The sequence below is a fragment of the Scyliorhinus torazame genome, chromosome 3, assembly GCF_047496885.1.
Source record: "Scyliorhinus torazame isolate Kashiwa2021f chromosome 3, sScyTor2.1, whole genome shotgun sequence".
Taxonomy (NCBI): domain Eukaryota; kingdom Metazoa; phylum Chordata; class Chondrichthyes; order Carcharhiniformes; family Scyliorhinidae; genus Scyliorhinus; species Scyliorhinus torazame.
The window spans coordinates 262,431,640-262,458,025 of record NC_092709.1 but is presented as its reverse complement, the minus strand read 5'-3'; the positions used below and the strand labels follow the sequence as shown (position 1 = coordinate 262,458,025).

Here is a 26,386-nt window from a genome sequence, read left to right as displayed (position 1 = left end):
GGCACTACCACTGTGCTAAATGGGAAAGATTTTGAACAGGTCTAGGAACTCAAAACTAGGCATCCATGAGGTGCTGTGGGCCATCAGCAGCAACAGAATTGTACTCGACCACAATCTGTAGCCTCATGGCCTGGCACATCCCCCACTCTACCATTACCACCAAGTCAGGGGATCAACCTTAGGTTAATGAAGAGTGCAGGAGGGCATGCCAGGAGCAGCACCAGGCATACCTAAAAAGGTGTCAATCTGGTGAAGCTACAACACAGGATTATTTGTGTGCCAAAGAGAAGCAGCATGCGATAGAACAAAGCGATTCCACAACCAAAAGATTGCATCTAAGTTCTGCAGTCTGTCCACATCCAGCCGTGAATGGTAGTGGATGATTAAACAACTCACTGCAGGAAGAGGCTCCACAAATATCCCCATCCTCAATGATGCAGGAGCCCAGCACACCTTTGCAAAAGACAAGGCTGAAGCCTTCGCAACAACCTTCAGTCGGAAGTGTCGAGTGAGTGATCCATTTCACCCATCTCCGAAGGTCCCCAGTCTCACAGATGCCAGTCTTCAGCCAATTGAATTTACTCCACGTGATATCAAGAAATGGCTGAAGGCACTGGATACCGCAAAGGGTATGGGCCCTGGCAACAGTACTGAAGACTTACAGAACTAACCAAATCCCTAGCCAAGCCGGCCCAGTACAGTTACAACACTGGCATCTACTCAACGATCTGGAAAATTGTCCAGATATGTCCGGTCCACAAAAAAAAAAAGCAGGACAAATCCAACCCAGCCAATTACCGTCTCGTCAGTCTACTCTCAATCATCAGAAAAGTGATGGAAAATGTTGTTGACAGTGCTATCATGTGGCATTTAATAAGCAATAACCTGCTCATTAACAATAAGTTTGAGTTTCACCAGGGCCACCCTGCTCCTGACCTCATTACAGCCTTGATCCAAAAATGGACAAAAGAGCTGAACTCCAGAGGTGAGGTGGGAGTGAGTGCCCTTGACATCAAGGCAGCATTTGACCAAGTGTGACATCAATGAGCCCAGCAAAGGAAGGTGGTTGTAATTGATGGAGGTCAATCGTCTCAGACCAAGGACATTGCTGCAGGAGCTCCTCAGGATAGTGCCCTAGGCCCAACCATCTTCAGCTCCTTAATCAGCGACTTTCCCTCCATCATAGTTTAGAAGTGTACCACATGTGGATGATTGCACAATGTTGAGCACCATGTGACTCCTCAGATACTCAGGTAGTCAGTGCCCTTTTACAGCAAGACCTAGACACTTTCAAGGCTTGGGCTGACATATGGGAAGTAACATTCATGCCACACAAGTGTCAGGCAGTGACCATCTCTAACATGCTTGGGTTTCCCCCAGGTGCTCTGGTTTGCTCCCACAGTCCAAAGATGTGCAAGCTAGGAGGATTGGCCATGCTAAATTGCCCCTTAGTGTCCAAAAAGGTTAGGTGGGGCTACGGGGATAGGGCTGGGGGCCGGCCTGGGTGGATGTTCCTTCGGAGGGTCGGTGCAGACCTGATGGGCCGAATGGCCTTCTTCTGCACTGTAGGGATTCTATGATCAGAGAATCTAACCATTGCCCATTGACATTCAATGGTTTACATTGCTGAACCATTAATTATTCTTGATTAAGAAGGGGATATGGGGTTACGGGAAGAAGGCAGGAGAATGGGGATGAGAAACATATCAGCCATGATTGAATGGAAGAGTAGACTCAATGGGCCGATGGCCTAATTCTGCTCCTACATCTTATGGTCTTATTAACTATCAACATCCTTGGCGTTATCATTGACCAGACATTAAACTGGACCAGTGATATAAATACCATGGCTCTAACGACAGGTCAGAGGCTCGGAGTTCTGCCGTGAGTAACTCATCTCCTGACTCTCCAAAGCCTGTCCACCATCTACAAGCACAAGTCAAAAAGTGTGACGGAATGCTCTCCATTTACCGGTGTGAGTCCAGCTCCAGCAACACTCAAGAAACTGGATACCATCCAGGACAAAGCAACTTGATTGCTTGACACACCATCCACCCCAGTATTCACTTCCCCCACCACCGACGCTCAGTGACAGCAGTTTGCACAATTTACAAGATGCAGTGCAGCAACTCATCAAGGCTCATTTGACAGCACTTTCCAAATCAATGACCAAAAAAGACAAGGCATGGGAACACCACCACCTGCAAGTTTCCCTCAAAGTCACACACTATCCTAACTTGGGAATATATTGCCGTTCCTTCACTGTTTCTGGGTGAAAATCCTGGAACGCCTTTACTAACAGCACTGGGGAAGTACCTACAACACATAGAACGTAGAACATAGAACATAGAACAATACAGCGCAGTACAGGCCCTTCGGCCCACGATGTTGCACCGAAACAAAAGCCATCTAACCTACACTATGCCATTATCATCCATATGTTTATCCAATAAACTTTTAAATGCCCTCAATGTTGGCGAGTTCACTACTGTAGCAGGTAGGGCATTCCACGGCCTCACTACTCTTTGCGTAAAGAACCTACCTCTGACCTCTGTCCTATATCTATTACCCCTCAGTTTAAAGTTATGTCCCCTCGTGCCAGCCATATCCATCCGCGGGAGAAGGCTCTCACTGTCCACCCTATCCAACCCCCTGATCATTTTGTATGCCTCTATTAAGTCTCCTCTTAACCTTCTTCTCTCCAACGAAAACAGCCTCAAGTCCGTCAGCCTTTCCTCATAAGATTTTCCCTCCATACCAGGCAACATCCTGGTAAATCTCCTCTGCACCCGCTCCAAAGCCTCCACGTCCTTCCTATAATGCGGTGACCAGAACTGTACGCAATACTCCAAATGCGGCCGGACCAGAGTTCTGTACAGCTGCAACATGACCTCCCGACTCCGGAACTCAATCCCTCTACCAATAAAGGCCAACACTCCATAGGCCTTCTTCACAACCCCATCAACCTGGGTGGCAACTTTCAGGGATCTATGTACATGGACACCTAGATCCCTCTGCTCAGCCACACTTTCAAGAACTTTACCATTAGCCAAATATTCCGCATTCCTGTTATTCCTTCCAAAGTGAATCACCTCACACTTCTCTACATTAAACTCCATTTGCCACCTCTCAGCCCAGCTCTGCAGCTTATCTATATCCCTCTGTAACCTGCTACATCCTTCCACACTATCGACAACACCACCGACTTTAGTATCGTCTGCAAATTTACTCACCCACCCTTCTGCGCCTTCCTCTAGGTCATTGATAAAAATGACAAACAGCAACGGCCCCAGAACAGATCCTTGTGGTACTCCACTTGTGACTGTACTCCATTCTGAACATTTCCCATCAACCACCACCCTCTGTCTTCTTTCAGCTAGCCAATTTCTGATCCACATCTCTAAATCACCCTCAATCCCCAGCCTCCGTATTTTTTGCAATAGCCTACCGTGGGGAACCTTATCAAACGCTTTGCTGAAATCCATATACACCACATCAACTGCTCTACCCTCGTCTACCTGTTCAGTCACCTTCTCAAAGAACTCAATAAGGTTTGTGAGGCATGACCTACCCTTCACAAAGCCATGCTGACTATCCCTGATCATATTATTCCTATCTAGATGATTATAAATCTTGTCTCTTATAATCCCCTCCAAGACTTTACCCACTACAGACGTGAGGCTCACCGGTCTATAGTTGCCGGGGTTGTCTCTGCTCCCCTTTTTGAACAAAGGGACCACATTTGCTGTCCTCCAGTCCTCTGGCACTATTCCTGTAGCCAATGATGACATAAAAATCAAAGCCAAAGGTCCAGCAATCTCTTCCCTGGCCTCCCATAGAATCCTAGGATAAATCCCATCAGGTCCCGGGGACTTATCTATTTTCAGCCTGTCCAGAATTGCCAACACCTCTTCCCTACGTACCTCAATGCCATCTATTCTATTAGCCTGGGGCTCAGCATTCTCCTCCACAACATTATCTTTTTCCTGAGTGAATACTGACGAAAAATATTCATTTAGTATCTCGCCTATCTCTTCAGACTCCACACACAATTTCCCATCCCTGTCCTTGACTGGTCCTACTCTTTCCCTAGTCATTCGCTTATTCCTGACATACCTATAGAAAGCTTTTGGGTTTTCCTTGATCCTTCCTGCCAAATACTTCTCATGTCCCCTCCTTGCTCGTCTTAGCTCTCTCTTTAGATCCTTCCTCGCTACCTTGTAACTATCCATCGCCCCAACCGAAACTTCACACTTCATCTTCACATAGGCCTCCTTCTTCCTCTTAACAAGAGATTCCACTTCCTTGGTAAACCACGGTTCCCTCGCTCGACGCCTTCCTCCCTGTCTGACCGGTACATACTTATCAAGAACACGCAGTAGCTGATCCTTGAACAAGCCCCACTTATCCAGTGTGCCCAACACTTGCAGCCTACTTCTCCACCTTATCCCCCCCAAGTCACGTCTAATGGCATCATAATTGCCCTTCCCCCAGCTATAACTCTTGCCCTGCGGTGTATACTTATCCCTTTCCATCATTAACGTAAACGTCACCGAATTGTGGTCACTGTCCCCAAAGTGCTCTCCTACCTCCAAATCCAACACCTGGCCTGGTTCATTACCCAAAACCAAATCCAACGTGGCCTCGCCTCTTGTTGGCCTGTCAACATATTGTTTCAGGAAACCCTCCTGCACACACTGTACAAAAAACGACCCATCTATTGTACTCGAACTATATATTTTCCAGTCAATATTTGGAAAGTTAAAGTCTCCCATAATAACTACCCTGTTACTTTCGCTCATATCCAGAATCATCTTCGCCATCCTTTCGTCTACATCCCTAGAACTATTAGGAGGCCTATAAAAAACTCCCAACAGGGTGACCTCTCCTTTCCTGTTTCTAACTTCAGCCAATACTACCTCGGAAGAAGAGTCCCCATCTAGCATCCTCTCCGCCACCGTAATACTGCTCTTGACTAGCAGCGCCACACCTCCCCCTCTTTTGCCTCCTTCTCTGAGCTTACTAAAACATGAGCTGCAGCGGTTCAAGAAAGAAGCACATCCCCACCTTCTCAAAGGCAATTAGGAATGGGTAATAAATGCTGGCCTAACCAGTGATGCCCACGTCCCATTAACGCAATAAAAAGTTAACTCCCCACTCTCGCGCCAATGCAATCAAATCCCCATTCTCCTGCCTTCTCCCCATAACCCATCATTAGTACAGACCAGGAATCAAATACCTTTGTCTAACTGGCCAGTAAATAGCTCTGAGACAAACATATTTGAATTTTTATTAGCTGTTTTAGCCTCACTCTCGGCAACAAGGCAATTATCAAAATAGTTTTACAACGATGGATCACAAATCTGTAGTATACGGTTAAATTACCAAGCCTAGCAAGTACAAAATATACTGACCTGCAAACATGGAATATCTCCTTCGGAGAAATCAAATGTGCCGACTACATCCTCTCCAATTTTATAGATGGTTTTGAAGATGCAAAATTTCCCAACCTTCCCACGGATATTAGTAATGTTATACAAATCTAAATAGAATATCAAAACAATATTAATCAAAGTATTTTTTAAGCAGAAGCACAATATTACTATAATTCATGTAGATTCTGAAATCTTGTTCATTTAATATTGCTTCACGAATGTTTGGTCAATACAAAGATTCATGGTCTCCCCACCCCTTTTCAAGTTCTGTAGAATGTATATTTAGAGTATTAAAAAATATAGTTTGTCCCACAAATCTCATAGTTCAGTGCTTAATAGACCAACTGCATCTCCCCAACTGCATGATAATTATCATTTTTTAAATTGATTCATGGTATGTGGGCAATGTTAAGGCCATTATTTATTGCTCATCTTTAATTGGGGTCGAGAAAGTGGTGCCCCTTCTTCTTGAATACAACTGAGTGGATTTTTAAGGCATTTCAGAGGGCAGTTAAAAGTTAAATTGTTGTGGGTCTGGAGTGACATATGGGCCAGCCTGGGTAAGGATTTCCTTACCAAAAGAACATTACTTAGATTTTGGAACAAGCCAGTATTTTCATGACCACCGACAATGATTCTAGTTGTTTATTCCTGATTTTATTTGATTAAAATGAAATTCCCCAGCTGTCGTGGTGGGATTTGAACTCAGACCTCGGGACCATTAGACCAGGCATTTAGATTACGAGTTAAGTAACATAGCCACTACGTATTTGTTCCCAAATATTAGAGTAAACTAATACGGAACATATACGTTAATTCATAGAAATTAAAAGACAAACAGTAAACATGCTAACAGAAGTTTTATCACTAATAATTTCTAACAGAGTAATTTTCTTAAACACAGTATGTGCTTTTATGAAAATGTGTTGGATAAAAACAAAAAAAACCCCACTAGAAATGCTTAGAAGATCTGGCAGCATCCTTGGAGAGAAACAGAGTTAATGTGTCAGATCAAAGTAACATAGAACATAGAACAATACAGCGCAGTACAGGCCCTTCGGCCCACGATGTTGCACCGAAACAAAAGCCATCTAACCTACACTATGCCATTATCATCCATATGTTTATCCAATAAACTTTTAAATGCCCTCAATGTTGGCGAGTTCACTACTGTAGCAGGTAGGGCATTCCACGGCCTCACTACTCTTTGCGTAAAGAACCTACCTCTGACCTCTGTCCTATATCTATTACCCCTCAGTTTAAAGTTATGTCCCCTCGTGCCAGCCATATCCATCCGCGGGAGAAGGCTCTCACTGTCCACCCTATCCAACCCCCTGATCATTTTGTATGCCTCTATTAAGTCTCCTCTTAACCTTCTTCTCTCCAACGAAAACAACCTCAAGTCCGTCAGCCTTTCCTCATAAGATTTTCCCTCCATACCAGGCAACATCCTGGTAAATCTCCTCTGCACCCGCTCCAAAGCCTCCACGTCCTTCCTATAATGCGGTGACCAGAACTGTACGCAATACTCCAAATGCGGCCGGACCAGAGTTCTGTACAGCTGCAACATGACCTCCCGACTCCGGAACTCAATCCCTCTACCAATAAAGGCCAACACTCCATAGGCCTTCTTCACAACCCCATCATCCTGGGTGGCAACTTTCAGGGATCTATGTACATGGACACCTAGATCCCTCTGCTCAGCCACACTTTCAAGAACTTTACCATTAGCCAAATATTCCGCATTCCTGTTATTCCTTCCAAAGTGAATCACCTCACACTTCTCTACATTAAACTCCATTTGCCACCTCTCAGCCCAGCTCTGCAGCTTATCTATATCCCTCTGTAACCTGCTACATCCTTCCACACTATCGACAACACCACCGACTTTAGTATCGTCTGCAAATTTACTCACCCACCCTTCTGCGCCTTCCTCTAGGTCATTGATAAAAATGACAAACAGCAACGGCCCCAGAACAGATCCTTGTGGTACTCCACTTGTGACTGTACTCCATTCTGAACATTTCCCATCAACCACCACCCTCTGTCTTCTTTCAGCTAGCCAATTTCTGATCCACATCTCTAAATCACCCTCAATCCCCAGCCTCCGTATTTTTTGCAATAGCCTACCGTGGGGAACCTTATCAAGCGCTTTGCTGAAATCCATATACACCACATCAACTGCTCTACCCTCGTCTACCTGTTCAGTCACCTTCTCAAAGAACTCAATAAGGTTTGTGAGGCATGACCTACCCTTCACAAAGCCATGCTGACTATCCCTGATCATATTATTCCTATCTTCATATCCTATCATATAACCTTCCATCAAAACAATTTATTGATTTATTATTGACGGCTAATTTCTTTTTCCATCAGTCTTGGGCAATTATTTTTGACTGTTCTATGATGCAGTCACCGAGAAGACCAGACACCCTGGCTATGGTTAGATTTCTAAAGTACTTCAGGTTGGTAACTCTACTGATATTACACCTGTTCCTTCATTGAGTCAGGCTTAGAACTTAAGGCAAATCCCTTGATGGTGTCTTCTGTATTGTTGAAGCCACAAGAAAAATAAGGGGAAAAAAAATGTTCAAGATAGAATCAGTTTAAAGTGGAATCACTTTTAGCAAACTTCAAAATTAAAAAGTTGAGCAGAGCAAAATCATCTTTATAAGTTACTTTCTGAACTTCAAAAGAAGTACATCGTATGGATTGTGACAACTAATTGAAGGGTATTCAGCATAAAAACAAGACATTTTTTAGACCATTACCTTTTCCTTTCTTATCTTGGTGAAACCACTCTCAATTTAAATCAACAATTTCATTAATAAGTTGCAGAAGCTCTACATATGAAGGGTATAAGAGCACCTGCAAGAAATCATAGTCGCTGGTTTCATTATTAAATACTCACGAAGGCTACGGCGAGATGTGCTGCTCATCAGCATTTCTGTTGCCAAGTCTACTAATCTAGTGTCTTTTTTAATGTTCTCATCTTCATCCAAAAATGGGTTTGTAGGTGCGACAGCTTCATCTGGAGGAAACTGGTAATCGTCTAACCCTCATGTGAAAGAAATTACATTTTACTACAACGCAAAGTATATTGATGAATGAAATCTAGTTACTTATACAGTCACGTCACAGAATCAGAAAGAATCACAAAATTGTTATGCCGCAGAATTAGGCCCATTGTGTCTGTACCAGCTCTCCAAACAAGCATTATGGCTTAATGCCAGTCCTCTGCATTTTCCCCATACCCCTGCATATTGTTTCTCTTCAAATAATCATCCAATGCCCTCTTGAATGCCTCAATTGAACCCAATTCCACTACACTTCCAGGAACAGCATTCCAGATCCAAACTCATTGTGTGAAAAAGCTTCTTCTCACATCACATCCACAGACAAGTTTTCATTTTTACTTCCAGCTGAAAACTGGGCAGTACCAGATTAGTCACCGACTTGCACAATGTCTGAAGTCCAAATTGGGTAGTATCCAAAGTGGGCAATATCCAAAAATACTCAATAAACTTGACACCAGCCAGGACAAAGCATCTGCTTGATTGGCTCCCCTTCCACAAACATTTACTCTTTCCACCACAGTAGCAGCAGTTTGTACCATCTATAAGATGCACCATAGGGAGTCACCAAGGCTCCTTAGGCAGCACTTTCCAAATCCACAACTGCTACCATTTAGAAGTCACGGAACAAGGAAGAGAAAGAAAAGGGGTGGGGGGACGGACGAATGCACCCAAGCTAAACACGGGAGACAGACAGAATGGAGGAAAATTACAAGAGATCAGTTTGCTGGCAAATTAATGCTTGAACCACAATGTACATAAACCACTGTAAATACATGTTTTGGCCAAAGCTGGCAATGTAAAGTCTGCAAGAGAAGTATTTTCGTGAAGGGGGCATTGTTACAGCTATCAGTTGGAACTTCTTCTTTTGTTGACATGTGTTGGTCTTGTTTAGCCATGTGAATTTGTGATATAAAACATTAAAAGCTTAATAAAAACATTTTCAAGAAAAATGTACATCATCTATAATTGTGTTGGGATGGTGACATACATCTATACTGTATTTTTTTCTCAATCTGATTGGTTTGGGAAGAAGAAACTCCATGATTAATGTAATGAATGTAGGAATGTCAACCATATTGGATTATACGTATTTGGTGAAGAATTAAAAACGTGGGTTATTGAGTGCATCTGACTGCTGAAGTCATGCTTTTAAAAAGAATATCGGGTTGAAAGACAACAAACCTTTCAGTAGCTTGAGGTGCAATTAATCACCATCAAAGCCTAGGCTAATGTAATTTTGTTTTGATTAAGGGGATTCCCTGGGGAGTTAATTAGTTTTCAGCTTGGTGGGATGGTGTCATTTCTGGGTGGGGCTAAGGTATCAGGCATTTTGAGAGAGTATTTTCAGTTCAGTTCTGATCTGGTTGAAGGTGTGCACAGTGAAACAGTTCTGCTCTCTTTATAAGTTAGTTAAAAGAGATTAACTGTATTTAAAGCAGTGCAGACTCGTGGGAGGACATGGGGGAGCTGAAACAAGCCAGTTGAAACAGCTTTTGAACACATTCAGCCATAGTTTCTGCATGGGGTTCGGACCAGAGTCAGAGTCAGATCTGTTCTGTAAAGCAATGTTGAGATATCTCTTTCCCAACGAGTAACTCTGCAACCATTGGTATTTAAGGTAGTTTAAGAGCCGAGATTGTCTATTTTATTGTTTAACTGTGAATAAAGATAGCAAGAGTATTGTAGTATTGTTTAAGGGGTGATTGCAAGCTACTTTCGTGTGTGTTGTTAAAGATTTTAATGTGTCCCTATTTCTTTGTGCAATCACTCCTGGGGTGAAGTATCCTTTCTTCAGTCTTACAAAATATTGGGGTTTCTGTCAGTACCCTAGCCACTGTTGGGCTTTCGTCTGGGATGGTAATATTAAGAATAGGGGGGAAATCCTGGGTTGTCAAAGGACCATCCCTACAGAAACCTAGATTAGAACCACCAACCTCTGATGCTCTAAAGGAGGAACCTAATACAAATTTAAAGAGAAAATAAGAGTCTCTTTCCCCGAAGACAGCATTTCAATTTTTAAATACACAATCCAACAGACATTTTACTGCCTATGGAATTAGATATCTTACAAGTTACCTGGAGCTCCTAATAGGTCAGCTATCTTTGCCTCAGACTTACCATAAACAACGAAAACCCGAAAAGGAACCCGCAGAAGTTTGATTGGAGAATTGACCCTCTGACAGCCAACTGTCAATTTATAAACATACTTCACGGACTGGCCACGAAAGGAAGGTGGACCATCAAGAGGCACATGTTCACAGTAAGAATCTAAAAATTTCCAGCAAAATTAAATCACATATCATTTCAGAAAAATCGCATCAGAATGAAAAATATTGACTGCTAGTATTACCTACTGCTATATTTCAATATAGTGTATCTGTAAATTATTATTCCTTAATAATGATTGAATATAAAAAGGAGCAAAAGGGATGACTGTACTCTATATCATGTAGCATTTTTAAAATGGTTTCCAATTTAGCCGCACTTGTGTGGATGCTGAAAGTCATTGTGATTGCTTCACTGTTATTCTTACCATAAAATTTCAACCTTTATTTTTATCTACTTAAGGTTTAGTTGCATACTGGCATAATAGTTTTTGAATCAAATTTTCTATTTTACCACTGTTCAGCATGAATACCCTCTTTCCTATGCCCTACAAAGCAGTGCATTCGCAGCAGTGAAATTCAATTCCAGTATCACCAAATATTTATGCAAATGGAACACAATATGATGGTACTGATAATACCTGATCATAAAACTTTATTTTATTTTGGCCATAAATTGACTAGTGCTGGTCACCAAGAAACAAGGGTGACATTCAAGTTCTGGAAACCGTTCCGAGAAGAGGTTAGTGTTAGAAGCTTGAATGATCGGTTTTCATGTCCCTCTATGATCTGGTCCCTCCCCTACCTTTGTAATCTCCTCCAGCCTTTCAACACTCAAAGATATTTGTACTCCTCAAATTCTAGCTTTGAGTATCCCTGATTTTAATCATTCCCCACTGGTGGACATACCTTCAGCTGCCTGGGTTCTAACTCTAGAATTCCCTCCCTAAACCTCTCTACTTCGCTTTCCTCCTTTAGCACACTATGTTTTTGGTTATCTGTCCTAATATCTCCTTAAGTGGCTTGGTGGGTGTCATATTTTATTTTATAATGCCTCTGAGATGTGTCGGCAGGCACTTTATTATGCTAAAGGTGCAATATAAATTCAAGTTGGATGTTGTTGTCGTGGAGAACATGGGCATTTCATTTTAAAAGAGAGGCATTTGAGAGGTGATTATCAAAGGGATAGGAAAAGTATCTAGAAGTATTTCAGGAGTAGAACAAAAGCTCATAGGTACATAGTGTCAAATAACTTTAGGATTGATAGCACACTTTTCTTCACACTAATGATCAACTTATGGGAGACTTTCAGATAAAGGATTGGTGACAAAAAGCTTGGAATGGTGGGGGGGGGGTCCTTTGGAGTTTTCTGGATGGCACGAAAAAACAAATTGGTCAAATGGCCTTGATTCAGATCCAGGATGCGACCACTCAGCAAACATTAACAAAAATGCTTATGAGATTTTATAAACAGGAGTACAGCATACATGAGTGATCCAAAGGCATGCAGGTTAGGTAGATTGGACATAATAAATTGCCCTTAGTGACCAAAAAAAGTTAGGAGGGGTTATTGGGTTACGGTGATAGGGTGGAAGTGAGGGCTCAAGTGGGTCGGTGCAGACTCGATGGGCCGAATGGCCTCCTTCTGCACTGTATGTTCTATGTTCTTACGATGATCAAGTTGCATGTGTACTCTGGTTAGGACTTTGCAACAATGGCACTGGGTGCTCCATTCTAGAAAGTACATTAAAACAAAGAACTTACGTTACAGAGATTCAGCAAGGTGATGCCCGACACTCAAGATACTGATATTACATCCACTCCAACAGAGGAAGCCAAGAAAAAATTTTAAAATAAGGAAGGGCTTTGATAAGAATGAATAAGGAAAGAGCATCTCCACTGGTTGGGAATTAGTAATACATGAGTCATCAATTTAAAATTGCTACGAGAGTGAGAAGGGTTAGGAGAAATTTCATTACACCGTTGAATGCATTGCTAAGGAATAGTGGCATCAGAGATCACTGTCTCTTTTTAAGGAAATTGAGTTATGGGGTAGAAAGCAGGGCACTGGGTTTAATTTTGAACTGTTTTGGCAAAACGGTCAGCACAGACAATACATTGAATGGTCTCCTACTATGATATAAACTGATATGTTCAGTAATTTATGGCTTTTGTCTCTCCTCCTGCTCTTAATATTACCATTGGGTACACTATGGCCAACAGACAACAGCAAAAGCAACTTTAAGACCATAAGATGTAGCAGAAGTCAGTTCTGCCTCACCCCCCACCCCCCTTCCCATAACCCTTGATTCTCTTACTGTTTAAAATCTGTCTATCTCAGCCTTGAACGTACCTATGACCCATCCTCTACAGCTCTCTGCAGTAAAGAATTCCACAGATTCACTACCCTCCAAGAGAAGAAATTCCTCCCTATCTCTGTTTTAAATGGGTAATGCCTTACTCTGAGATTCTCACACTCTCTGGTCCTAGACAAAAATTGTCCACAGTGAGAGGGTGGCATTGTGATAATGTCACTGGGTTGGTAATCCAGAGGCCCAGGCTAATGTTCTACCATGGAAGCTGGTAGAATTCAAAGTCAATTAATAAAAAATCTTGGAATAAAGAGCTAGTCTAAGTAATGCTGACCATGAAACCATTGTTGTTGGTTCACTAAAGTCATGTTTTCGACGGCACATTGACACAGTATATTGCACTGCTGCCTTACCACACCAGGGACCCAGGTTCGATTCTGACCTTGGGTGCTGTCTGTGTGGAGTTTGCACATTCTCCCGGTGTCTGCGTGGGTTGCCTCAGAGTTCCCCAGTTTCCTCCCACAGTCCAAAGATGTGCAGGTTTGGTGGATGGCCAAGGTAAATTGCCCCCGAGTGTCCAACGGTTGGGTTGGGTTACAGGGATAGGGCAGGGTATTGGGCCTAGATAGGGTGCTCTTTCAAAGGATTGGTGCAAACTCGATGGGCGGAATGGCCTCCTTCTGCACCATAGGGAGTCTATAGACTCTCCAACATGGGGAAACAACCTCTCAGCATCTACCCTATCAAGCCCCCTGAGAATCCTATATGTCTCAATAAGGTTGCCTCTCAGTCTTCTAAATGCCAAAGAGTACAGGTCCAAACTACTCAACCTCTCCTCATAAGAAAATCCCTCCATATCCGGGATCAACCCAGTGAACCTTCTCTGGACTGCCTCGAATTCCAATATATCTTTCCTTAGATAAGGGGACCAAAATTGCTCACAGTACTCCAGGTTTGACCAAAAGCGTTCACAGTGTTTAAACAGTAATCACAGTTATTACAGATAAAACGTAGAACAAGTAATGTTCTGCTTCTATTTAAACTGCTGTTAAAATGGTGGAACATGTTTTTGTATAGATCAGAATACCAATATATGCGTACTTACAGGACTTTGATTCACCAGGATCAAGTCGCAGGTCACAGAACAGTATCTTGGGTGGAGTGGCTAGAATACATTTCCCTCGCTCACCTGGAAATAAATAGAATGATTCTGCTAAAAGATTAAATTGATAGCTAAAACTGAATAAAACAGGTAAATACATTGTCCAGGGTGATACTGAAACAACAGCAAGAACCTGCATTTATCCAACACCTTTAACATGGCAGGTCTGACAGCATCTGTGGAAAGAGAAGGGAGCTAACGTTTTGAGTCTGGATGACTCTTTGTCAAAGCTCGAGTCATCCAGACTCGAAACGTTAGCTCCCTTCTCTCTCCTGTCATGTGAGAGTACTTTTAAGACATGGATGTTTAAGCAATGTACTTTTAACAGTGATGTCAGAGAGTGGGTGGGGCTGAGGTCAGGTCAGCCATTTTGCAGTTTAGTTTTGCAGGTTTTTAGTTTCAGTTCAAAAAAGCAGTGGGTGGGTGTCAGTGTGTGTCCAGAGAGCTGCAAGAAGAAAGCAAGGTGCTGGAGCTGAAATCAACCAAGCTAATATATCTCTGCCATTTTACAGAAAATATATATATCCTTTAACCTGATGTGATATTGTTTAGAGGTGTTAAGTCTCTTGGAAGTTTGAAGGAACATTTTAAGGAGTTATTTACTGTTGCAATATTTTCTGAGTTATCTTTGAAGTAAAGGGTGTTAAGAGATCCAATGTTTATTTAAGATGTTAAGTTGAGTTCATGGAATAAACAGTGTTTTGTGTTTAAAAACCCACGGGTCCATAATTGTAATCCCACACCTAGGGAAAAGCTGTGTGTTCGGAAAAGCAACAAATCCATTAAAGGGAGAGGTTGGTTGAACTCCATGATACATTTTGGGGTTCTGAAAAGGCCTCACCATAACAATTGGGGGCTCAAGGGGGATAAAAGGCTATCTATTGGATTGGCTTTTGTGGACTTAAAGACAGTGAAGGATTGTTGCTTTTGCGGTGTGGTATTTTAGTTTAAGTGGGGAGTGTGTTGTGAACAATGGCTCTTTCAGAGGCTCAGAAGTTTTTGGGGGTGGAGAATGTCACACGTAGTACCTTACGGACAGAAACGAAAAGCAGACTGTTAGATTTGGCAAGAACATTGCAGTTAACATTACCTGACAAAATGCGAAAAGATGAGGTAATTATGGCAGTGGTTAAGCATTTAAAGTTGCCTGAGATAGAGTTTGACTCATTGAGTTCAGTTGCAAATTAAACAAATGGAACATGAGAAAGAATTCAAGCGGCTGGAATGCGAGAGTTAGAGAGAGGAAAAAGAGGAAAAAGAGAGAGAGAGAGAGAGAGAGGGGAAAAAGGAAAGAAGAAAGGAGAAAAGAAAGAATAGCCCTAGCAGAACAAAAAGAAAAAGAAAGGGAGATACAGGTCAGGGAAAAAGATAAAGAGAGGGAGTTTGAACTTCAGAAAATGGCCATGAAACATGACAATCAGTTAAAATCGGCAGACGTAAAGGGAAACGTACAGTTGGAGGATAGTGATGAGGATAGTGAGAACGAGCATCATAGTCCAAGGCTTGGTGAGAATCTATTTAAATATGTCCAAGCATTGCCGAGGTTTGACGAGAAGGAAGTGGAAGCCTTTTTCATTTCATTTGAGAAGGTAGCTAAACAAATGAAATGGCCACAGGACATGTGGGTGTTACTTATTCAAACAAAGCTCGTTGGTAGAGCTAGTGAAGTGGTTGCATCACTACCGGAGGAGGTATCTGGGACGTATGAGGAGGTGGAGAAATCCATCTTAAGTGCATATGAGCTAGTGCCTGAAGCTTACAGACAAAGGTTTAGAAATTTAAGGAAAGAATTTGGTCAAACATACATGGAGTTTGAAAGGCTCAAACAGAGTGGATAAGGGCTTTGAAAATATACCAAACGTATGAAGCTCTCAGAGAAATTATACTTTTGAAGGACTTTAAAAATTCAATTCCTGATGCAGTGGGAACTCATGTAGAAGAACAGAGGGTTAAAACTGCGAGATTAGCAGCGGAAATGGCAGATGATTATGAATTAGTTCATAAATCAAAGATTGGTTTCCGACATCAGTTTCAGCCGGTGAGGGACAGAAACTGGGGACATGAGAAATACTCAGTGGTAAAGGTAAAGGTGAGCTGATGGGAGACAATAAAGAGAGTGTACCTCAGATTAAAAAAGAAATCCAGGAGGGTGAAAAAGAAAAGAAATGAAAAGTTTCAGATGTTTTCACTTTAATAAACTAGGCCATGTAAAGTCACAGTGTTGGTGGTTGAAGAAAAGCACTGGGAAGGCTGATGTGGTAAAACAGGATAAGACAGTGGGGTTTGTTAGAGTGATAAAGGAAAGCCCAAGGGAAGCGAAGGAGGTGCAAACGATTGTCCAGCCTGTTCAAGAAGTAATTGTTAAGAAGGTGCCAGATGTCTTTAAAGAATTTACTTGTGTGGGTAAAGTTTACTCATGTGTATCAGGAGGAGCAGGTAAAGAAGTCACAATTTTAAGAGATACAGGGGCTAATCAATCTTTAATGGTCAGAGACGAGGAATTATGTAGTTTGGGAAGAATGTTGCCAGAAAAGGTGGTGATATGTGGAATTCAGGGTGAGAGGAGTAGCGTTCCATTATATATAAGGTGAGGTTGGAAAGTACAGTAAAGAGTGATTGAACTGGTAGGAGGAGTAATAGATAAACTACCTTGTCCAGGAATAGTTTATCTTGGGTAATGATATAGCTGGATCGCAGGTGGGAGTGATGCCTACTGTGGTTGATAAGCCAGTGGAAAATAAGTAAACTGAAGTGTTGAAGGACGAATAGCCTCGGATTTTTCCGGATTGTGTAGTAACAAGGTCGCAAAGTCACAGGTTAAGACAAGAGGAGAAATCAAAGAGTGAAGGTGAAGTTGAAGTGCAATTATCAGAAACAATTTTTGATCAGATGGTTGAAAAAGAACAAGAACAGGTGGAGGATGAGGTGGATATTTTTAGTTCAGGAAAATTGGCGGAGTTACAACAGAAAGATGTAGAAATAAAACGGATATATCAGAAAGCATGTACGGAAGAGGAATCTGAGTGTATACCAGAGTGTTATTACCGTAAAAATGACGTCTTGATGAGAAAATGGAGACCTGTACATATGCAGGCGGATGAAAAGTGGGCAGATATTCATCAAATAGTATTGCCGGTAGGGGATAGAAAGGAGGTGCTGCGAGTTGCACACGAGGTACCAGTGGGAGGTCATTTGGGAATAAGGAAAACTCAAGCTAAAATCCAGAAGCATTTTTATTGGCTTGGGCGACATAAAGATGTAGTTAAATTTTGTCAATCATGTCACACATGTCAAGTGATAGGGAAACGTCAAGCAGTGATAAAACCAGCACCCTTAATACCCATTCCAGCATTTGAGGAACCTTTTACAAGGGTCCCAATTGATTGTGTAGGACCGCTTCCTAAAACAAAAAGTGGGAATCAATATCTTTTGACTGTAATGGATGTGTCTACTGGGTTTCCAGAGGCCATTCCAGTACGTAATATTACAGCTAAAAGGATTGTGGAGGAGTTACTTGAATTCTTTACTAGATATGGACTACCCACAGAAATTCTATCAGATCAAGGAACAAATTTTACTTCAAAAGTTATTCAAAGAAGTTATGGATAGCTTCAGAATAAAACAATTTAAATCAACTGCGTACCATCCAGAATCGCAGGGAGCGTTAGAAAGGTGGCATCAGACATTGAAGACAATGTTGAGGACGTATTGTCAAGATTATCCAGAGGATTGGGATAAAGGAATCCCATTCGTATTGTTTGCAATTAGGGATGCACCTAATGAGTCTACCAAATTTAGTCCTTTTGAACTAATTTTTGGTCATGAGGTAAGAGGACCACTGAAATTGATTAAGGAAAAATTGGTGGGTGAGAAATCGGAAATTACACTGTTGGGTTAAGTGTCAAATTTTAGGGAACGATTAAATAGAGGTGTATTGGCTAGACAACATTTGAAAGTTGCACAAAATGTGATGAAACGGGTAGGAGACAAGAAATCCAAAGTTCGTAGTTTTGCCAGTGGGGATAAAGTTTTAGTGTTGTTACCAGTGGTAGGGGAGCCTTTAAAAGCTAGGTTTTGTGGACCGTATCAGATTGAAAGGAAATTAAGGGAGGTGAATTATGTGGTAAAAACACCAGATAGAAGGAAGACTCACCGTGTCTCATGTGAATATGCTTAAAAGGTACTTTGAAAAGGAAGGAGAGAAAAAGGAGGTTTTAATGATTCTAACACAAAGTGACAAACCAAATCCAGGTGACTGTGAATTTGACATACTTCAAACTAAATTGGAAAATGAGGATGTTCTTAAAAATTGGGATGAATTGTTCAGTTACTTTCCAGAGGAAAAACAAACTGACCTGAAAGAGTTATTGATATCACATGGGCAAGTTTGTAGAGATAAATTGGGAAGTACTAAAATGGCTATACATGATGTAGATGTGGGAAATGCTGTTCCTATCAAACAACATCCATAAAGACTTAATCCTTTAAAATTGGCACAGGTTAACAAAGAGATTGAGAGTATGCTGAAGAATGGCATAATTGAAGTGGGTTGCAGCCAATGGAGCTCACCCATAGTGATGGTACCTAAACCAGACAGTACCCAACGGTTGTCTGTGGACTACAGAAAGGGGAATGCAGTTACAAGAACGGACTCTTATCCTATCCCACGTTTGAGGGATTGCATTGAGAAAGTGGGACAATCTGCTTTTATTTCCAACTTCCATACATGGAAAGAACATTTAAAACATCGTATGGAGTTCTTTGATCGACTTCAGGAGGCGGGTTTGGTGATGAACCTAGCTAAAGTGAATTTGGAGAAGCCCAAATAACTTTCCTTGCGGAGTTTCCGTTATCATCAAGACAAAGGGAAATAATGCGATTTTTTAGTATGAGTGGATTGGATCGAACAGCTGTGCAAAAGTTTTGTGGCGTGATTACTCCACTGATGGAATTGTTGAAGAAACGTAAAAAATTTCAATGGACAGCAGACTTTCAACAGGCATTTGACTGCCTGAAAGCTGTGATCACCAATGCTCCTGTATTGGAGAATTGCAAGGGGCTCTGTGGTCAGATTGAACTAAAGCATCTGGTTCTAAAGAGAAATGCCGAGGAGTAGAGGAATGGATGGATCGTGCAGAGACTTTGTTCAAAGAGACTGTCAATCGAGAAGGATTTCGGTTGGAGGAAGAAGAACAAAGAAAAATGGACTATATTATTATACCTGTTTGCATGTGTTGCTTTTTTCAAAAAACGAAAAGGTATATTTACTGTGTACATTTCTTAGTGGATGGTGCAAAAGTGAAAAATGAAACCATCTTGAAGTTGATGGGTTTTTTTTTTTCTTGGGGGGAGGCGTCATGAGAGAGTACTTTTAAGACATGGATGTTTAAGCAATGTACCTTTAAGAAAACAGTGATGTCAGAGAGTGGGTGGGGCTGAGGTCAGGTCAGCCATTTTGCAGTTTAGTTTTGCAGGTTTTTAGTTTCAGTTTAAAAAAGCAGTGTGTGTGTGTCCAGGGAGCTGCAAGAAGAAAGCACGGTGCTGGAGCTGAAATCAACCAAGCTAATATATCTCTGCCATTCTACAGAAAATATATATATCCTTTAACCTGATGTGATACTGTTTAGAGGTGTTAAGTCTCTTGGAAGTTTGAAGGAACATTTTAAGGAGTTATTTACTGTTGCAATATTTTCTGAGTTATCTTTGAAGTAAAGGGTGTTAAGGGATCCAATGTTTATTTAAGATGTTAAGTTCAGTTCATGGAATAAACAGTGTTTTGTGTTTAAAAACCCACGGGTCCATAATTGTAATCCCACACCGAGGGAAAAGCCGTGTGCTTGGAAAAGCAACAAATCCATTAAAGGGAGAGGTTGGTTGAAGTCCATGATACATTTTGGGGTTCTGAAAACACCTCGCCCATAACACTCCACATATACTGTCAGACCTGCTGAGATTATTCAGTATTTTCTGTTCAGTATTTTCTGTTTCATATTCCAGCATCCACAGTAATTTGCTTTTACCTTTAACATGGCGATAGGAAAGAAAAAGTGAAAATCACAAGGCACTTCACAGAAGTGCAAGAGAATAAAGAATCATCATGTTAATGAAGAATAAAGAATCATCATGTTAATGAAGAATAAAGAATCATCATGTTAATGAAGGGTGGTGGACAGAGGTGGATTCAAGATTGTTCTCAAAGTTGAAAAGGGAGGTGCTGAAGGTGAAAGCAGACAATTACAGAGAATGGAGCCAAGCGAGTTTAGCTAAAGCCACCAATGGTATGGCAAAGAAAGGGGAATGCAGAAGGGGCCTGTGTGAGAGGAACAACAGCTTACATTTACATAGTGATGTAACACGGTTAATTGTTCCGAGGTGTTTCACGGGAGCATAATCTGACAAAAGTGGACACTGCCAAAGAAGGAGACATTAAGACAAGTGTCCAAATTCTTGGACAATGAGGTAGGCTGTAAGCAGCATCTTAAAAGGAAGAGTGAAAGGAAGAGAGGCAAAGAGGTTTAGAGTGGGAATTCCACAGCTTAAGAGCTGACCTGAGGCCACAGTGGCTCATACGGGGTGTGGCGTAGTGGGAGGCTGGTGGTGGTGGCTGATGCCCAAGAGATCAGGATTGGAGGAGCGCAGAGTTCTCAGGGGCTTGTAGAGCCAAAAGAAGCAGCATTTATCAACAGGCGGTTAAAGCTATGGAGAGAGTTTTACACAATCTGAATTTTAAATGAGTTAGTGTTACTGGAGCCAATACAGGTCAGCAAACACAGGGTGATCACGTCTGTGGTAGTAAAAACACAGGCAAAGGAATTTCAGGTGAGCTCTGGTTTATGGAGGGTGGAAGTTGCGTGACAACTACAAGAGCATTGGGATGGTTTAATATGGAAGTAATAAAAACATGAAAAGTTTCAACAACAACGGATGGTGACAAATGGCAGTACAGAGGTGGAAATAAGAGGTGCGATGACAAGATGAGAAAATATCAGCTATGATTGAATGGCGACGTGGCCTAATTCTGCTCCTATATCTTATGGTCTAAGATCGCAGAATTTACTTTTCTTTTATGGGTAGCTGGGTTTATGTGGAGGGAGAAGCTAAAAGGTGGTGAACACAAAGTTTTAAGAAGTTTAAATGGCTGAGGAGCAGAGGTCACTGGTACAGAAACTGAGGGAGAAAAACCATGAGGATATCTTGGCAAGAAATCTTTCATTTCAGTATTCAGGTGGGAATTGTTTGGCTATATATATGAGAGAGATAGAAAGGGGTGAGGCTACAAAGAGATTTAAATACAATCAGAATTTTAAATTAGAGGTGTTCATGGACTGGAAGTTAATGTAGGTCATCAGTGACAGGGTGAAACTGAGACCTGGCGCAGTATCGGATACAGGAAACAGTTATAAATTATATGAAATTTGCAGAGGTTACAGTCTGGGGGCTTAGAAAAGAGCATTAAAATTGTCAAACCTGGAGGTGACAAACATATGGCTGAAAGTTTCAACAAATAAATCGATACAAATGAGTATGTGAGCAATATTATGTGGTAAAAGTAAAGTGTGTTTATGAATAGAGTTCCATACTACACCCCTGTAAATTTAATTTCATCTAAAAGCCTGGTTATTTACAATGTCAGCCAGCATCTGTGATCAGCAATGTGATGGAATTGATGGGGTAACGGGAGGAGGAAAGTCTTGTGGACAGAAGTAATTGAGGGTGACATTGTGAGGAAAAAAATTAGAGAAGGTACTTGGATAAGAAAGCGATTAAAACAGAAAATACAAAAATAAATTAATCCAGGTTCTCCCCCCATAAAACAAATGATTTAATATCTCACATGAGGATCAATAATATGAGCTCTTAGGCATAAACTTTCAAACATGGATAATCTCAAGACAGTGTAAAAGTAGTAAAGTCATAATATACTGCACAACTACAAAAAGTGGCAAACTGAAAAACAAAAATAATCAGATCTCCTTATACGAAAAGTAGGAAGAAGTTCAGAAACAAATCTCCTACCTCTGTTTGGAACAAAAACGGTTTCATTCTCGGCCTGCACATCATGCTTTGCGTCTTCAGAGGGCGGAAGTGCAACACGACTCTCACTTGTATGAAACTGGCAATGTATCTGAGCACTTGCCCATGCCAACATCTCACTGATAAATAAAAGAGAGAACCCATGGCTCAAGTTCCAAAATAATTTCACAAACTGGTTAACCCCGAATAAGCTATTTCATCATTTTCACATTAGGTGCTTCTATTATATTCAAAATACATTGGTTGCTTGGAAAAAATATGCTTGAAATCTATCTTAGCATATTTCACAAATTCCTTTCTGAACCTCTGGTCACTTCATCATTACTCCAGCAGGAAAAGTGTCAAAAATGCCTAATTCCAGCTCAAACCTAGATATAACAATAATAATTAGATTTTTAAACTTATTACATACTGGACAATCAATCAGACAATTAAGCAACTAAATGAACTTCCAAGTATTTGTGGAATCCAGGGCAGTTATTTTAAGTATACTGAAATTGGCCCTAATGCTCCTTTCTGTGCTGGGAGAAAAAAATATAAACCAATGTTCCTTCTCATGACATGAGTCAAAGAACAAAGAAAAGTACAGCACAGGAACAGGCCCTTCGGTCCTCCAAGCCTGTGCCGATCATGCTGCCCATCTAAACTAAAATCTTCTGCACTTCCGGGGTCCGTATCCCTCTATTCATGTATTTGTCAAGCTGTCCCTTAAATGTCACTATCGTCCCTGCTTCCACCACCTCCTCCGGTAGCGGGTTCCAGGCACCCACTACCCTCTGTGTAAAAAAACTTGCCTCGTGCATCTCTAAATCTTGCGACTCGCACCTTAAACCTATGCCCCCTAGTAATTGACCCCTCTACCCTAGGAAAAAGCCTCTGAGTATCCACTCTGTCTATGCATCCCCATAATTTTGTAGACCTCCATCAGGTCGCCCCTCAACCTCCATCATTCCAGTGAGAACAAACAGAGTTTATTCAACCTCTCTTCATTGCTAATGCCCTCCATACCAGGCAACATCCTGGTAAATCTCTTCAGCACCCTCTCTGAAGCCTCCACATCCTTCTGGTAGTGTGGTGATCAGAATTGAACACTATACTCCCAAGTGTGGCCTAACCAAGGTTCTATACAGTTGCAACATGACGTGCCAATTTTTAGACTCAATGCCCCGGCCAATGAAGGCAAGCATGCCGTATGCCTTCTTGAATACCTTCTCCACCTGTGTTGCCCCTTTCAGTGACCTGTGGAAATGTCATGACCAAGATTCCATAGAACGCTATACACAACTAGATCTCAGTATGAATCAAGTATTGACTTATCACTTTCTAAGTTGAGCATCTTAATATTCTAGTCCTTCAGCACATTTTGCAAAGTTTAAATATACATGATTCAGGGGCGGCATGGTGGCGCAGTGGTAGCACTGCAGACTCACAGCACCGAGGTCCCAGGTTCGATCCCAGTTCTCGGTCACTGTCCGTGTGGAGTTTGCACATCTCCCCGTGTTTGCGTGGGTTTCACCCCCACAACCCAAAGATGTGCAAGGTAGGTGGATTAAACACGCTAAATTGCCCCTTAATTGGAAAAAATTAATTGGGTACTCTAAATTTAAAAAAATATATATACACAAGATTCCGATGCAGTAATGCAATGACAGCAAATACACACAACTGCAGAGAGAAAACCTAACATCCCAAATCTCAGAGTGGCAGCAAGTATTCCAAGCTGTGCTTTTGCAATGATAATAATAAAAATATGCGACAGCAACTTCAAAATTGTGGGCTAACCAAGGCAAAGTGACACTGTCAACTAGTCCCAAGAATGCGCTGATCCCCCTGGGTTTTCCTGTACTTTCAGATGGAAGATGATAAAATGTTACATAATAGACTTGTTAGCAAGACTAAAACCTGTGGGATTGAAGACGTAATGGCAGCATGGATAAGCAAAATGGTCAAGGTACAGAAAGCATTGAACAGTTGTTTTTCAGACTGGAGGAACGGATGCAATGTATGTATTCGGGTTGGTATCAGCACCAATTTTGACTTATATTTATGTCTTGGACTTGGGTTTAGGTGACAATATTTCTGAGTCTGCAGATGATGCAAAGCTTGGAAATATGGTAAAGAGTGAGGAGGATAGGAACAGACATCAATCAGGCAGACAGACGGATGGGTAAAATGGGAAGACGTAGAGCAGATGAAATTTAATGCAGAGAAGAGTTAAGTGATTATTTCAGAAGGAAAATAAGGAAAGCCTGTTCAAGTTAAATGGTGCAATTTTAAAGGGAGTGTAGGATAGAGCGTCTTAACATAGGATTTACAGTGCAGAATTTACAGTGCAGGAGGCCATTTGGCCCATCGAGTCTGCACCGGCCCTTGGAAAGAGCTCCCCACTTAAGCCCACCCTCATCCCCACCTAATCTTTTTGGACACGAAGGACAATTTATCAGGTGACCAATCCACCCAACCTGCACATCTTTGGACTGTGGGAGGAAATCAGAGCACCCGGAGGAAACTCACGCAGACACGGAGAGAACGTGCAGACTCAGCACAGACAGTGACCCAAGCCGGGAATCGAACCTGGGACCCTGGAGCGGTGAAGCAACTGTATTAACCACTGTGCTACCGTGCGTCTTGAAGCTTTGCATACTCAAATCTTTGAAGATGGCATAAGAAGTTGTTCTGGTTGTTAAAGAGACATATGGGATCATGGGCTTAATAAGCAGAAGATACCAAACAGAATACTAAAGCAAGGAGGTTATGATAAATCTTTAGAAATAACAGGTTTGGCACAAGATGGAATATAGTGTCCAATTCTGGGATCGCACTTTAGGAAGTCACAGCCTTGATTAGGACACTCACTAAAAAAGTACCAAGGGTGAGGGACTTGTTATTTGGAGAGACTGCTGAAACTGGGATTGTTCTGCTTACAGCAGAGAAAGCTAAGAGGAAGATCGGCACATGAAGGTATCATGAGAAGGGAGGGGGTGATTAAGAGCAGACCATTGTGTCACTGACAAATTGATCCCTTCCAAATGCTGAAAGATGAAGGAAAAGTGTGTTTGCAACAAGACACCAGATCTGGCAGAAACGGTGGAGGATAATCCATTAAACATGGAACTGATGGAGGCGAAGACAAGGGAAACCTGATTGTGGTTCTGGGTGAGGGGGGGGAAGGGCGGACATGTTGGAAATGGAATAGCACAATCAATGACCCACAGTGGAAGGGAATCCTCGGATTAGAAAAAAAACATCTTTGACACCAGAATGGAAGATGGTTCTTTACAGATGCCCCTTGACTTGCCGGGTAATTCCAGCATTTTCAGCTTTTATTTCAATTTTTCAGGATCCCACAGTACTTCTCCGTTTTCATGGTTTATTTGCTGCACACAGCAAAATCAAAGATATTGGCCGTGATCTTCCAGCCACGTTGTGCTTTTACTAGAGCGCAACGCGGCGGGTAGATGCAGGGAGAGGCTTCTTGTGGGCTTCCCGACAGTTTCCCAAGCCTCCCCTACCCAAGCCCAACGAGGCACCGGAATCACGCCCAAAAGGCACCACATGGCACCCACCTAAGTAGATTTTAAACTACCTAGACAAGTTCACCCGCTATCTACAGGCCTCCCCAGGGAGGCTGCAGCTGGGTGCCGTTTAGTACTGGTCCACACCTGGCTAGTCTTCTGCATGTTCGTTGGCCACAAACAGGTCCCGGAACAATTGGGTGAATGGCTCCCACGTTCTGTGGAAGCCGTCGTCTGACCCTCAGATGGCGAATTGGATTTTCTCCATGTGGAGAGATTCTAAGAGGTCGGACAGCAAGTCTGCAGCTTTGGGCGGTGCTGCTGACCGCCAGCCAAACAGGATTCTACGGCGGGCGATCAGGGAGGCAAAGGCAAGGGCATCCGCCCTCCACCCCATGAGTAGATCTGGCTGGTCTGATACCCCAAAAACCGCTACTTTTGGGCATGGCTCCACCCTCATCCCCACCACTTTGGACATTGCCTCGAAGAAGGCTGTCCAGTACCCCGCAAGTCTGGGGCAAGACCAGAACATGTGAGCATGGTTGGCCGGGCCTCTTTGGCACCGTTCACATCTATCCTCCACCTCCGGGAAGAACCTACTCATACGAGTTCTTGTTAAGTGGGCTCTATGTACCACTTTTAGTTGCATCAAGCTGAGCCTTGCGCACGTGGAGGTGGAGTTGACCCTTTGAAGTGCTTCGCTCCAGAGTCCCCACCCTATTTCAATCCCCAGGTCTTCCTCCCAT

The 26,386-nt window shown here is 42.1% G+C and overlaps 1 protein-coding gene across 2 annotated transcripts in view; it reads right to left on the bottom strand.

Moving 5' to 3' along the window:
• Window positions 1–26,386, bottom strand: part of rgp1 (GP1 homolog, RAB6A GEF complex partner 1) — a 42,854-nt gene that overhangs the window by 12,104 nt on the left and 4,364 nt on the right. Inside the window, exons 2-6 of one of the 2 annotated variants that reach the window (XM_072497183.1) lie at window positions 22,108–22,244; window positions 14,035–14,118; window positions 10,631–10,780; window positions 8,347–8,487; window positions 5,415–5,542 (exon numbers count right to left, since the gene is read on the bottom strand). In XM_072497183.1, the coding sequence (XP_072353284.1) occupies window positions 5,415–5,542; window positions 8,347–8,487; window positions 10,631–10,780; window positions 14,035–14,118; window positions 22,108–22,244 (640 nt within the window). Of the gene's footprint in view, window positions 1–5,414; window positions 5,543–8,346; window positions 8,494–10,630; window positions 10,781–14,034; window positions 14,119–22,107; window positions 22,245–26,386 lie in introns of both variants that reach the window. The other variant, XM_072497182.1, reaches the window with a different exon arrangement.